The sequence below is a fragment of the Dipodomys spectabilis genome, unplaced genomic scaffold (assembly GCF_019054845.1).
Source record: "Dipodomys spectabilis isolate Male_0828 unplaced genomic scaffold, ASM1905484v1 ptg000050l, whole genome shotgun sequence".
NCBI classification, from domain to species: Eukaryota; Metazoa; Chordata; class Mammalia; order Rodentia; family Heteromyidae; genus Dipodomys; species Dipodomys spectabilis.
The window spans coordinates 8,238,744-8,253,019 of NW_024870727.1; the positions used below are offsets into that span (position 1 = coordinate 8,238,744).

The window sequence follows — 14,276 nt, forward strand, 5'->3', positions numbered from 1 at the left end:
AATCAAGTGGTCATGACTCAGAAGCAGGCAGATTCAAGGGTCACTGCTTCAGGTTTCTCCCTGTCTGGGCAACTTCCCCTGTTAGCCATTGCTTTTGTTCATCAATGTGCCTAAATCAGATTTGTTTTTGATTTTTTGGCTTGGGAAAGAATACTATTGATACAAGAAGCTAAAACCTTCTCAAACAATAAGATATGATTTACACTATCGGAAAGTTGAGGAAAATGTTAAAAAGCTTTTTTGTGTTTGAAGGAAAGAAAATGTGCCCAGTGTACATAAAAGCAGAGCCAAAATAGGATTAAATTCCTAAAATACCATGTAGAAGATGAAATTTCAGCTGTATACTGGTACACACTCCAGATGAACATTGTGGCCAGATAAATCCAGAGAAGGCCTGATTTAGTCTAGAAGCAGGTTGCTAAAAAGCAGGACACTACACTTCAATTGTTTCTTAAGCTGCCTCTTAATATCAACTGAAATTCAGAAGCCTAGGAGCCTGGAGAGAGAGAGAGAGAGAGAATAAACTATTACTTAGAGCCTAGGGATCCCTAGCTGTGGTCCCACTGAAGCGAGCCCTGAATTCCTAAGCAAACTTGGGTTCTGACCCTAGCTCTCTGGTTGACTCCGCTGGAGCACTGACCTCTGCTGGAGCACTGAGAGGGAGAGAGGGAGGGCAGTGGAAGGGGAGGGGAGGGGAAGACAAGAGAGGAGAGGAGAGAGGAGAGGAGAGGAAGGGAAAGAGGGAGAGAGGAAGGGGAGAGAAGGAGAGGCCTGTTTCCTGTTATTTACAGACAACTGTAAGGCCAAGATAGGCTCTGGAAGAAAGAAACTAGGCCAAAGAGATGGTCAAGAAATTAAAGAAATGGCCTGAACCCTTGTGTATCAGCTCCAAAGAAGGTAGTGAGTGTCTGCCTAGCGTCAAGCTGTTCTTGTTTAGCACAATGTTTCACCCTAATAGAAACTCAAAAATGCTGAGACAAGTAAAGGGAAAGGGATACCAAAGAAAAGAGAACAAAATAGAATAGAAATATTTCTAATTTAGACATTTCTCAAATGAAAACCTACAAATTGTCACCAGGCATATGAAAGAAATGCTCAACATCTTTAATCACCAGGGAAATGCAAATCCAAATCACCTCACTTCAGGTAAGGGTTTGTTTTTTGGTGCCAGTCCTGGGGCTTGAACTTAGGGCCTAGGCACTGTTCCTGAGCTTTTTTTTTTTTTTTTGCTTAAGGCTAACATACCACCACTTGAGCCACAGCTTCACTTCTAGATTTTTGGATATAAGAGTCTTACAGACTCTCCTGCCTGGGCTGACTTCAAAACCATGATCTCAGACTTTTGAGTAGGGAGGATTATAGTGTGAACCACCAGTACCCAACAGCAGTTGTTATTATCAAAAAAGAGATAGTGCTGGTAAGGATGTGAAGAAATGTGAGGATTAGAGGCATGAGCCATCAGCACCCAGCTCACCTGTACATTCTTTGCCACAGTATTCAGAGAAGCAACTTATATGAGTAATATCAGTAATATGATATATATATATAACTTATATGAGTGGATAAAGAAAATGTGGTATATATACACACTTGAATACTACTGAGAACTAAAAGAATTAAACCCTATTTCTTGCAACATGAATGGAACCAGAGATCATTCTGTAGGGTAAAATAAGTCAGACCTGAATAGACAAGTCCTTCATGATCACATTCTTATGTGGAATCTAAAATTTCATCATAGAAGAGCCTGGGAGTGGGGTGGGAGGGGCAATGGAGATAGTCACTGAACACTTGGTTACAGTTAGATGGGAGCCAAGAAAGAAACGACAGACACTGGTTACTCCTACAATGTGGATACTACCCTTTGAGGCTCAGAGTTGTCTTTTAAATTTGCCTTATTATTTTGGGAACAGGATGCTCTCCACAGCGGTGTTTTCCAAACATAATAAGTCATGTAACCCTATCAGTAAATGTTTTAGAGAAAACACATACAACATATCCAGTGTAGTCCTACCATATAAGCATATACATTATAGAATACTCAAACACCACTGGTTCATGCCTATAATCCTAGCAACTCAGGAGGCTGAGATCTGAGGACCGCAGTTCAAATCTAGCCTGGGAAGGAATGAAACTCTTATCTCTAGGTAACCACCAAAAAGCCAGAAATAGAGCTGGTTCAGGTGGTAGAATGCTAATCTTGGGCTTAAAAAGCTCAGAGACACATATAATTCACAAAGTTTATAGATCAAGATGACAGTTTGCCTCAGGAAGGTTAGAATGTGTTTGTGACTTTAAGTATCACTATCTGACAATACTGTGAAATTTAGGTAATCAATCACAATAAAAAAAAATTTTTTTTAAATCCCAGAGACAGTGTCCAGACCCTGAGTTCATGCCCCAGGACAGGCTATCAGCAATATTTCAAATACTTCATTAGCTATGATGACTTCATTTTTTACTGCCTATATCACAAAGCATTATGGTTACTTACTAGGACATTGAACATTAATGACAGTGGTCGTCTAGGTCATTTAAACTTTTTGGAACTTCTAGAAGAGCTGATTAATCATTAGTTAATCATTGTTTTGACCTTGTAGAAGATAAAGAGCCCTGTGATTTTTATATTATTTCTGCATTTTATTGGACTATAATTGTGGATTATTAGTATTTCTTCATCCCAGTGCTCTTTTCAGTAATATTTATTTATTTATTTATTTATTTTTGTTGGTTGTGGGGCCTGAACTCTGGGCCTGGGCAGTGTCCCTCAGCTCTTCAGCTTAAGGCTAGCGCTCTACCACTTGAGCCACAGTGCCACTTCCAGTTTTTTCTGCTTATATGGTGCTGAGGATTGAACCCAGGGCCTCATGCATGCAAGGCAAGCACTCTACCACTGAGCCATCTTCCCAGCCTCTTTTCAGATTATCTATTTTTGTGTTTCATTGTAACTTGGCAATGTAGTCTGTAAATCCAATTAACTGGTAGCAATATGGTTAGTAAATCCAATTAATTGGCAGTATGCATACACATATAGACACACTGTCACTGCAGAAGAGAACCATGCCAGTATAGGCTGTGCTCAGCCCTCTCCCCTGTTGCATCCTTATATTCCCTCAGGGGATACTTCCCACATCAAATGGGATTCCTGAGTATCCCTCATTCAGGAGTATGTGGCATCAGGATCAATCCATTTACTGCCTATTAGAGAAGCTTAATGTGTTTTGTTTTTTGTTGGTTGTGGGGCTTGAACTCTGTGCCTAGGCACGCTGTCCCTCAGTTCAAGGCTAGCGCTCTACCATTTAAGCCACAATGCCACTTCCATTGTGTATTGGAGATAAGAGTCTCATGCACTTTCCAGCCTGGGCTGGCTTCAAAGGATGATCTGCAGATCTCAGCCCTGAGTAACTAGGATTACAGGATTGAGCCACCGGTGCCTGGCTTGCTTAATATGTTTATTTCTTAGGTAGAATAGAAATTTGAGTGTTACCTTCCTACACACTAGTGAGTCAGCTTGAAGTCCCTGGCACCTACACTGTGTAAGGGGCGGGTACTGTTCTGTGGCCTTTTTTTCCCTCACTCAAGGTCTCTGTGTGTTATGTCCTTCAGACAGCTGGAGAGAAGAAGCGATCTGGCCATAGTGACAGCAATGGCTTTGCTGGCCACATCAACCTCCCAGACCTGGTACAGCAGAGCCATTCCCCAGCTGGTACACCAACAGAGGGCCTGGGGCGTGTTTCTTCCCATTCCCAGGAAATGGACTCGGGGACCGAGGTAGGTGCTGAGCTATAGTCACAACAGTTCTGTTTTCCTTCATGGGAGCTCAACCCTACTGCGTCCAAAAGAAGGCTTCCTCCAATTCCTGAAATGTGTTTGGTTGGTTTCGATGTACAGTTGCTTATGAAAATATTCAAATAGAAAAATCATACATACAAAGCAGTGAAAAGTTCTCAGATATCATCTGTGCCAATATGAGTTCTGAAGCTCAGATATGTTAAGTAACTTGGCTAAAGCTAAAGTTTGGGACAGAGACTGGACCAGAACGTGGGCTTACTGTGTCAACGTCCAGTGACAGAAACTGTAGCTTGTGGGGCTGGGAAGGTGGCTCAGTGGTAGAGTGCTTGCCTTGCATGCCTGAGGCCCTGGGTTTGATTCCTCAGCACCACATAAGCAAAAAGAAAAAAGCTGGAAGTGGCACTGTGGCTCAAGTGGTAGAGCGCTAGCCTTGAGCTGAAGAGCTGAGGGATGGCACCCAGGCCCAGAGTTCAGGCCCCACGACTGGACCCAAAAAAAAAAAAAAGAAAAGAAACTGTAGCTTGTTAAGATTTCCAGGCCTACCAGTTGAGATTAATATTCAAAACTGAGTAAGACTTAATTGATAGGTTCTTCCTCCAAATTGCACAAAAATGGTCCCAGGAAAGAAACAGAATGAACATAATCAGGCAAAGCTAATGGATGCCATTGACTAGATGAATTCAAAGACATGGTTGTATTTAGTGATTGGTCCCATGAATCACACATTAGGCCCTAAATGTTTTTATAAATCATGTGCACTGTTGCTTTCATACTGAATCTTCCTGATGCACCATTTGGACTCTACAGTTATATAATGAGTTTTGGACACCTCCCCAAAAAACATACAGGCCTATTATAAACTACAGCAGACCATGGTAGCTTTGTGCGGCATGGACAGACATTTTCTGCCTACATACCTCCTTCAGTACCAAGGAGGCTCTCCCAAGATGGAGCCCTGATTCAAATTCTGCTGCTGCCCCAGCTATAAGTGGGAATATGAGTATCAGTTCCACTTTCCTTATAGACTTCTAAACATCAAAGGAGAGAATACAGGTGAAATGCTGTTTTGGGGAGGCAATCTTACAGAAAAGGAGGGGTTTTTTTTGTTTTTGTTTTTGTTTTTTTTTTTACTATTTCTAAGGCTGGAGGGAAAATCTTTTTTTTTAATTTTTTTATTATGAAAATACCTACCATAGAGGAGTTACAATTACATGGGCAAGATAATAAGTACATTTCTTATCAAATTGTTACCTCCTCCTTTGTTTCTCCTTCCTATCCCTTCCCATATCCCACGCCCCCCCACATCCCTCCCTTTCCTCTCCCCAAAGTTGTAAAGTTGTAAAGTTTGTTTTTCTACATAACGACTTGTACATCTCATTGTGGCAATGGGTCCACCTGTATCCCTAAACAATTTTTTTCCCTTCCCCTCCACAAATTATACCAACATCAAATACAGTGAAATCAGGGGTTGTATCGTGGGGGAGGGACATACAAAGCAACAAAGAAATCATCTTATATTGTTAGCAACAATCACATGAAAGTAAAAAATTTGAATACTTATCTTGGGGTTCATTTCACTTAACATCAACATATCTGACTTTTTCTGCTTGTCTCAGACATATTACTAGTTATTACAAATAAGGGAAAGCATGGGGCCTATGTTTCTTTGGGCTTGGCTTACTTTACTTAGTATAATTTTTTCCAAGTCTTTCCATTTCCTAACAAATGGGACAATGCCGTTCTTTCTGATGGAGGCATAGAATTCCATTGTGTATATATACCACATTTTCTTGATCCATTCATCTCCTGAGGGGCATCTGGGTTGGTTCCATATCTTAGCTATGGTAAATAATGCTGCAATAACCATAGTTGTGCTGGTAGCTTTAGTATGGTCTTGTTTGTGATCATTTGGGTAAAGGCTCAGAAGCGGGATTGCTGGGTCATAGGGGAGCTCTATGTGGAGTCTTTTGAGGAACCTCCATACTACTTTCCAAAGTGGTTGAACAAGTTTACACTCCCACCAACAATGCAGTAAGGTTTCCTTCTGTCCACATCCCCTCCAGCATCTGTTGCATATTAGAGTTCTTGATTATAGCCATTCTAACTGGGGTGAGGTAGTATCTCAATGTTGTTTTGATTTGCATTTCTTTTATGGCTAGAGAAGTTGAGCATTTCTTCATGTGTCTATTGGCCATCCTTCTTTTCTCTTCAGAGAAGTTTCTCTGTAAGTCTTTAGACCACTTATTTATTGGGCAGTTGTTTCTTTGAGGATTTGTTGTTGGGGGATTTAATTTTTTGAGTTCCAGGTATATTTTAGATATGAAACCCTTGTCTGTTGTATGGCTAGTGAAGATCTTCTCCCAGTCCGTGGGCTTTCTATTGATCTTGCTAGCTATGCCCTTTGCCATGGAGAAGCTCTGCAATTTCATGCTATTGGAGGGAAAATCTTAAACTAAATCAGACTAGATCTTTGTGGGGTTTTCCTTATATAATTAGAAGTGTTAGAATGTTTATTTCCCCCCTTCTCCAATTTTGTGCTAAGAATTTATAATTAAATTTAAAACCCTTAAATCTATTTATCATCTCCCAAGGACAGTTATTATGTTGACTACAGATGTGTCTGAGATGTTTAAAAAATGTAAAGATGTAAAAAGAATGAAGATAACAAAATGGTTATTACAACTCTTTGGCAAAATTTAAACATGGAATATTGTGACATAAATAAAGCCTTGTTAATGAGTTTACTGTTCCTGATTCTAGTTCTGGCTTCATGTCTTGATGGTGCTATCCAAGCACCACACACTGTCTAAACCACTGAGATATACTGCCTTCAAACCCCAGTATCTTCATAAACTCCCCAAATAAAGCATGAAAATACAAGCATCTTTTTAAGCATATTTTTCATCTTGGAAAGAAACATCAATTCCTGGATGAACTCCCTCCTGAATTAAGTATTTTACAGTTTTGGGGGCCAATCTCAGGTCCATGTGTACCACAGGCCAGAATAGAAAGACCCAAAGGCCATCCTTTCAAGAGAGGATCTCTCGGTTAACTGTTTAGAATAAAGTACAGCTCTGACGACATGCCTACTTAGCTTTTGCTTTTCTTAGAAACATTTGATCAATATGAGATTGCTTTTGCTCAAATGTAGAGATAATTCTGCCACCTCAAAGACTTTACAGATATTAAGGTGCTATTTGTTGCTCAAAATGTAATTTTCTTGCTGCAACTCTTGTAGTCTGATAACTGATGAAAGTACTGGAGCTAGAGACTAACCAATACCAAGACAAAGAGCAGAGAGACACATGCTTTGACGAGGGAGCCCCACTATGAATAGCTGAATAGATCAAGGAGTCAGTAATCGTTGTAAAGCCTGAGCAAAGTATTGTTAGCATCAACTGTTCCTGCATTTTTTTAATCTTCTCTTCTTAATCTTGCTTATTGATTAGTATGGCATGGGCAGCAGCACCAAAGCCTCCTTCACCCCCTTTGTGGACCCCAGAGTATACCAGACATCTCCCACTGATGAAGATGAAGAGGATGAAGAATCATCAGCTGCAGGTAAGCTAGAAGGCCCAAATGCTACAGAAACATATTTCCTTTTGGTAAAGCCTGATCAAGAACTTCATCATTAATTCAATAGTTAAGCCATTTAATGAGTAGGTCCTGACTTTATTATTTTTGTGGGATTCCTAAAACAAATTTCTCCCTTTTCCTTACTTTTCCCCATCTTTTCTGTTTTGCTTCTGGTAGGAACCCAGAAGTATCCAGGGGCACTAGGAAAAGCTGTTCCTCAACGATCTCCGAACTTACCACATATTTCCCAAAAACAATTTCTGGGTACAGTGCTATTGTGCACGTAATAGACACTAAAATGCGTGTTAAGTTGTGTTGAACTCTACCTGTGTAGTTCCCATCACAAAAAGTCTGGCTGATTTAGAATAGTGTTGCTTTCTGGCCTTCTGCAACTCACTAATCATTAAGGTCAGCTTAGGCCAACTTTTCAACTGATAATGTTCTATTTCAAAGAGGAAGTCTTTCCTGTATCTATTTGCAGGAGGTAGAGATGACCTATATGATCTCGTGAGATTAATATTAATTTTCTAAACCATCCAAGTACTGTCTATAGGTCTGTTTTGCTAATGAATAAAATACTACTGCTATGAATGACTTATACTTTATCCTACTAAAAAGGCATAAAATAAGTACAGTTGTAGAGTTCCTGCACCTTTAATACACACTAAACAAAAAGAACTCATAGTGTTTTAATGACCCTTTTCCTTATCTCCCTTAGTTATCTTTTAGGATCCCACTGACTTCTCTGATTCTTTTTCTCAAAGCTCTGTTTACTAGCGAACTCCTTAGGCAAGAACAGGCCAAACTCAATGAAGCAAGGAAGATTTCAGTGGTAAACGTAAACCCAACCAACATTCGGCCTCATAGCGATACACCGGAAATCAGAAAATACAAGAAAAGATTCAACTCAGAAATACTTTGTGCAGCTTTGTGGGGTATGTTAGTGCTTTATTTTCACTCATTAATTAACTCTGAATCAGGAAAAATCATGTGTATCTTAGTGTTAGAAACCTTGGTCTGTTTAACCTCAGAGAGATCAAAAGCAATTTTATATGTAAAAAGGCCTTATATACTAATTCCAAGGCTAACATGAATAGTGACAAGTTAAAGTCAACAACAGAACTAGCCACCACTTAATACACACACACTATGTGTCTAGCACTCACATCTGTCTCTGTTCCTTACCATATCCTACAAGGAAAGTAATGGCATTACCTTTGTCTCACAGATGCAGAACCAGCCTGCCATATTTTAGTGACTTGCCCAAAGCCATATCATCAGCAATAAAGAAGAAAAACACTTGGGGGGGGAAAAAAACAAATAATGAGGAATTCCTTTTAGTTCAAAACATCACTCTGTGGTTCTCATGAAAAAGATCTCCAGGATTTAGGTGATCTTAGACTCAGTATAGGTGTGATGATACTCTATTAGAGTCCCAGGTCTATATTATTGGGGCAGATCAGATGTAGCCTGTCTGTAGCCATCTAAAATACTAGGCTTGCATTGAGGCACCATAATTGTAAAGAGTAAAAGCATTTGAGATGTCAGAGGGGAAGATCAAGATGATTTCCTGAGATGTGATGGTTCTCCCTCAGGGAGAAGGTATGGAAAATAAAATAGCCACCGTTAGTATTGAAAAGGTTAGCATGTGGAGAAAAGAGCAAACATGCCATGTTGTCAGAAGATAAAGTACAACAAGTAAGATAACTGAGAGTTACCTGCTCATGCATCTCTTGACGTATGTACATTGCAATGGGTAGATTATGGCTATCCAGACAACCCTTTTTCCTAATATTACTACACTAGAATTAAGATACTTGAGAAGTTTCACAGTCAGTGTTTCTGTGACTCTTAGACCATTAACACCTTTTCCTTGACCTGGTTTAACATTTCCCTAACAGCGCACAACCATGAAGGTATGGGATATGAGAGAGCTGAATTTTAGTGTGAGAAGGAGGAAGGTCTTTTCTTCTGATAGAGTATAGAAATGGAAACACTATCACACATTGAATGCACAGGCTAATGTCCTAAGAAATCACTGCATGAATAGGTGTGGAGGGGTGGGGGTGTGAGCCTTGGGAAGGAGAGAAGGGGATATAAACAGTCAAGAAAGAAGTTAGGGACTGGGAAGGTAGCTCAGTGGTAGAGTGTTTGCCTTGCATGCATGAGGCCCTGGGTTCCATTCCTCGACACCACATAAGCAGAAAAAGCTGGAGTGGCACTATGGCTCAAGTGATAGAGCTCTAGCCTTGAGCTGAAAAGCTGAGGGAAAGCACCCAGGCCAAGAGTTCAGGCCCCACGACCAACCAAAAAAAAAGAAGTTAGTTGTCGGGCACAGATGGCTCATGCCTGTAATCCTAGCTTCTCAGGAAAGAGACTGAAATCTGAAGATTTTGGTTTGAAGGCAGCCCAGACAGGAAAGTCCATGAGACTCTTATCTTCAATTAACCAGCAAAACGCTGGATGTGGAGCTGTGGCTCAAGTGGTAGAGTGCTAACCTTGAGCAAAAAAGCTCAGGGGCAGTAACCAGGTACACAGAGGGAGAGAGAGAGGGACAACATAAGGGAAGGAGAGAGAAGGAAGGAAGGAAGGAAAGAAGGGATGGAAGAGAAGGAACAGTTTCTGAAAGGTAATACTGGCAAATTGTGTTAACTTCACAGCTTTGCCTAAGGCTCCTCTTGGCAAGCACTGTGCTAGACAGTAAATGGCTGCTAACACTTCATAAGAGAAAACTAATTCCATTAGAGTGACAGTGATTTAATTACTGCATCAGAGTTTCTACTTCTACACTCCCTACCATAGCACTACTCGCCCATTAGTTTGAATTCACAAAAAACAAGTTTATTAGGGCTTGTGGGGGCCCAAATACAAAAGGTTAAAGAAGTATAAAGACTACAAAGAGTACATCTTAATTTAAACCCTAAACTTGCAGGTGTAAACCTTCTGGTGGGAACTGAAAATGGCCTCATGCTTTTGGACCGAAGTGGGCAAGGCAAAGTCTATAACCTGATCAACCGGAGGCGATTTCAGCAGATGGATGTGCTTGAAGGACTAAATGTTCTTGTGACCATATCAGGTATGTTACTATATTGATCCTATTCTCCAGGTATTCAGAGGTAGGAAGGATCATCTTCTTTCTGAGGAAATGTAATCTTTGTCTTTCCTGGCCAATAGTAAATTATAGCTGTATAGCTAGATTTGATCATACACATTTGGAATCTGTGAGGGTGGGGCTCAGGTATTCACAATGTTTTTAACATGGCTCTTTATGCAGCCTTAACTACACAGGCAACATGAGGCTTATAGGCTGAACCTTAAAGGAAGTTTAACTTTCCAGTTCTACTTCTATTTTAAGAAAATGTCTTCACTTGCCACTATAATTCTCTCTTTATTGTACCTTTCCAATAAATGAGTATTAATCAGACCCAAGTAAAGGTTAACAAAGTAAATTCTTACATTGTGATTTGAGTTTAATTCTGTGGGGTCAAAATCGAAAACACACATCTGCCAGTCATCTACCCAAAGTGGAAATGCTACCAGAAAATTCATGTTCAGACTTCATTCTATGGTTACTGACACATCCTAATTCTTAAGAGTCTGTTTTCCTCTTATCTCAAGGCACAGATGTGAAAAAGAAAAACTGAAAATAGAAGCAAAAGATCCTTGAATTGCCCTTGGATTCATACCGGTATAGAAAGGAGAAAGCAATGACTCTGCTGTTCCTCCTAGCAATCATGAGCATCACAACATGCTCTAGGCTTCAGTTACAAAAATGAATTATGGCACACCATTATTCCTATAGTTTTAAGTTCTGAATGAACTCTTCTGTTACACCAGTATGCAATGCCTTAAGTAGTTCTCTTCTTCAAGAAGGAAGGTGGCTCGGTGGTAGAGCACTTGCCTTGCATGCCTGAGGCCCTGGATTCGATTCCTCAGCACCACATAAGCAAAAAGAAAAAAGCCGGAAGTGGCACTGTGGCTCAAGTGGTAGAGCACTAGCCTTGAGATGAAGAGCTGAGGGACAGTGCCCAGGCCCAGAGTTCAGGCCCCACAACCGGACCCAAAAAAAAAAAAAAAAAAGAAGATATCACATCTGTAACATTTAAAACATCTTTAAAGCCAAAGATATTTCAAAGGAAAATAAATACCCAAGAAACTAATCATATATGCATAAATTTCTCATTACTGAAGAACCACTAGATTCCATTTTCTTCTCTGGAACTCAGATAATGTAATACATTTTTCTCCTTGAATACTCTTCCATACTATCTAGATGTCTTCTTATCACTTTACGGATTTTTATTTCAGGTCACTTTATCAAAGGGAACTTTTAAGCTTCTTTTCCAAATCTACATTTTTTTCTTTCCTGCTTATATTGTATATTCTTTTCAGTGACCTCAACATCACAGATTTGTCCAGTATCATGTTCTTAATCCATAAATGCCTTCATTATACTTCTCTGTCTCCTTTTAGAATTTATTTTAGTTAAAAAAAATTTAACGATCCATAGTTGTCATCTTCAAATTAATAGAGCAAATGGAAGATTCAGTATAGCCATCTGCTGTCAGGTTAAAGGGTGAGAAAAGGACTGACACACAAAAATATGCTCCTGTCCCCACTGTCAACACTTCTTCATAAGATTAATTCTAGAATATTCTGAAACTGTGGCAGAGTTCAATCTTGCTGAGACACTGAGAAGAGAGAATAATAGCAGGTTGTTCATGTAAGAAGCTACTAGAAACTAAAGACATTGAAGTTCTCTGATTTGGCCAAAACATTAGAAGTTATTTTAACCAGAAGACTTGGTAGACAGAACACTTTGATAAAGTGCTCAGACACGGGCTATATTACTCTCACATACACACAAAGGTAAATAAAACATAAAGATATGAAAGAAGATGGGAAAAACATCACAGGATATTGAAGTTAAATCTCTTTGTGTTTTAACAGGAAAGAAAAATAAGCTACGTGTCTACTATCTTTCATGGTTAAGAAATAGAATACTTCACAATGACCCAGAAGTGGAGAAGAAACAAGGCTGGATCACTGTTGGGGACTTGGAAGGCTGTATCCATTACAAAGTTGGTAAGTCTCAAGACATAGAACTACAAATTAAGTTTCATTCTGGTTTTGTTTAACTAATGTTGATATGTTAACAGGTATTGCTAGAACCCTAAGCATATCTGAATTATTCCCAAAATAAGTCAGACTGATAAAAGTTCAAAGAATGTTCAGGAAGTAGAGGTATGACTCGAGTAGTAAAGCGACTTCAGTGAAAAAAAGCTCAACATGAGGCTGAGTTGAAGCTCCAATAATGGCAAATCCCATACTTGTAAGCTCAAAGAGACAAGACAGAGACAGATGGAAGGAAGACCAACAAAAAAGAAATGTCTATAAAATTGAACAAAAATAGCTGAGTAACAAGATTAAGAAAGATTACTCCAAATAGTTCCACATAATAGCTTTTATTTTATTTTTTTATTATTTTTTGTTGTTGTTGGTAGTGGAGCCTGAATTTTGGGCCTGGGCACTGTCCTTCAGCTCTTCAGCTCAAGGCTAGTGCTCTACCACTTGAGCCACAGTGCCACATTTCAGCTTATATGGTGCTGAGGGATTAAACCTAGAGCCTCATGCATGCAAGGCAAGCATTCTACCACTGAGCTACCTTCCCAGACCATAATAGCTTTAAAAAACAACAACAACAAAAACCCAAACTGCCAGTATAGTGGCACAGGCCAGTAATTAACAAAGAAGATGAGGCCAGAGTATCACAAATTCAAAACCAACCTGGGCTGCACCTTTAAAAGCCCAGCACTAATGGCTCATGACTGTTATCCTAGTTACTCCAGGTTGAGATCTGAGAGTCACTGTTTGAAACCAACTTGTACAGGAAAAGTCTATGAGACTTACCGATTAACCACAAAATGCTGGAAATGGAGCTGTGGCTCAAGTGGTAGAGCGCTAGCCTTGAGCAAAAGTGCTCAGGGACAGGCACCAAGACTCCAAGTTCAAGCCCCAGTACTAACACACACACACACACACACACACACACACACACACACACACACACACACACACACACACACACACACACACACACACACACACACACACACACACACACACACACACACACACACACACACAGAATAAAGTATCCAAGAATTTTTTTTAATTCTTCCTGAAATCCTAGGTAAAACAATTCTTTGACTGATTCTGTAACAAAAAAAAACTGATAAGAAGACATAGACATAATATTTCATGACCGAAGAAATGAGAAAGTCCTAAATCTTCCAGATTAAAAATTAATAGTTTACAGACAATATTCTCAGAATCAGAGGAGCCTGGGATTCTTCAGTAGTCACACTAGAATCTTAGAAAATGGACAAGCAAAAATTTAAAATTTCAAAGGCTAAATTATTTCCAACTCATATTTTATAACCCATAAAGTAACACTGATAGTTCCCAAGGAAAAAAAAACTGAACCGTGTGTGTGTGTGTGTGTGTGTGTGTGTGTGTGTGTGTGTGTGTGTGTGTGTGTGTGTGTGTGTGTGTGTGTGTGTGTGTGTGTGTGTGTGTGTGTGTGTGTAGAGTAGGATTGATTGGTTGATTGATTAATTACAAAGGATTGATTCAGTTATGGTAACTGAGCTATCCCAAGATCTACAGGCAGCAAAGCAGACACATCTCTTAGTAGAGTCAATGGTAGAATGCTAGTCCAAGTCCAAAGGACTGGGAACCAGAAGAACTGATGGTGTGGATCAGTCAGAAAAAGTCAGAAGGCTGAATACCCAGGAAGTAGTGATGATTCAAAGCCAGAAAAGACCTAATTCTTCAGCCCAAATAGGCCAGAGGCTCAGACTCTTCATTCTATTTTTTCTTTTTCATTTGATCAGGTAAAGCCCACT

General features: G+C 39.7%; 1 protein-coding gene across 6 annotated transcripts in view; it reads left to right on the forward strand.

Moving 5' to 3' along the window:
• Tnik (TRAF2 and NCK interacting kinase) overlaps window positions 1–14,276 on the forward strand; it is a 394,212-nt gene that overhangs the window by 366,108 nt on the left and 13,828 nt on the right. For 4 of the 6 annotated variants that reach the window (XM_042678824.1, XM_042678826.1, XM_042678827.1 and 1 more), the window contains 5 exons: window positions 3,607–3,771; window positions 7,242–7,353; window positions 8,133–8,303; window positions 10,301–10,444; window positions 12,319–12,453. In XM_042678824.1, coding sequence (XP_042534758.1) covers window positions 3,607–3,771; window positions 7,242–7,353; window positions 8,133–8,303; window positions 10,301–10,444; window positions 12,319–12,453 — 727 coding nt within the window. Of the gene's footprint in view, window positions 1–3,606; window positions 3,772–7,241; window positions 7,354–7,545; window positions 7,633–8,132; window positions 8,304–10,300; window positions 10,445–12,318; window positions 12,454–14,276 lie in introns of all 6 variants that reach the window. The other 2 variants (XM_042678823.1, XM_042678825.1) reach the window with 1 other exon arrangement.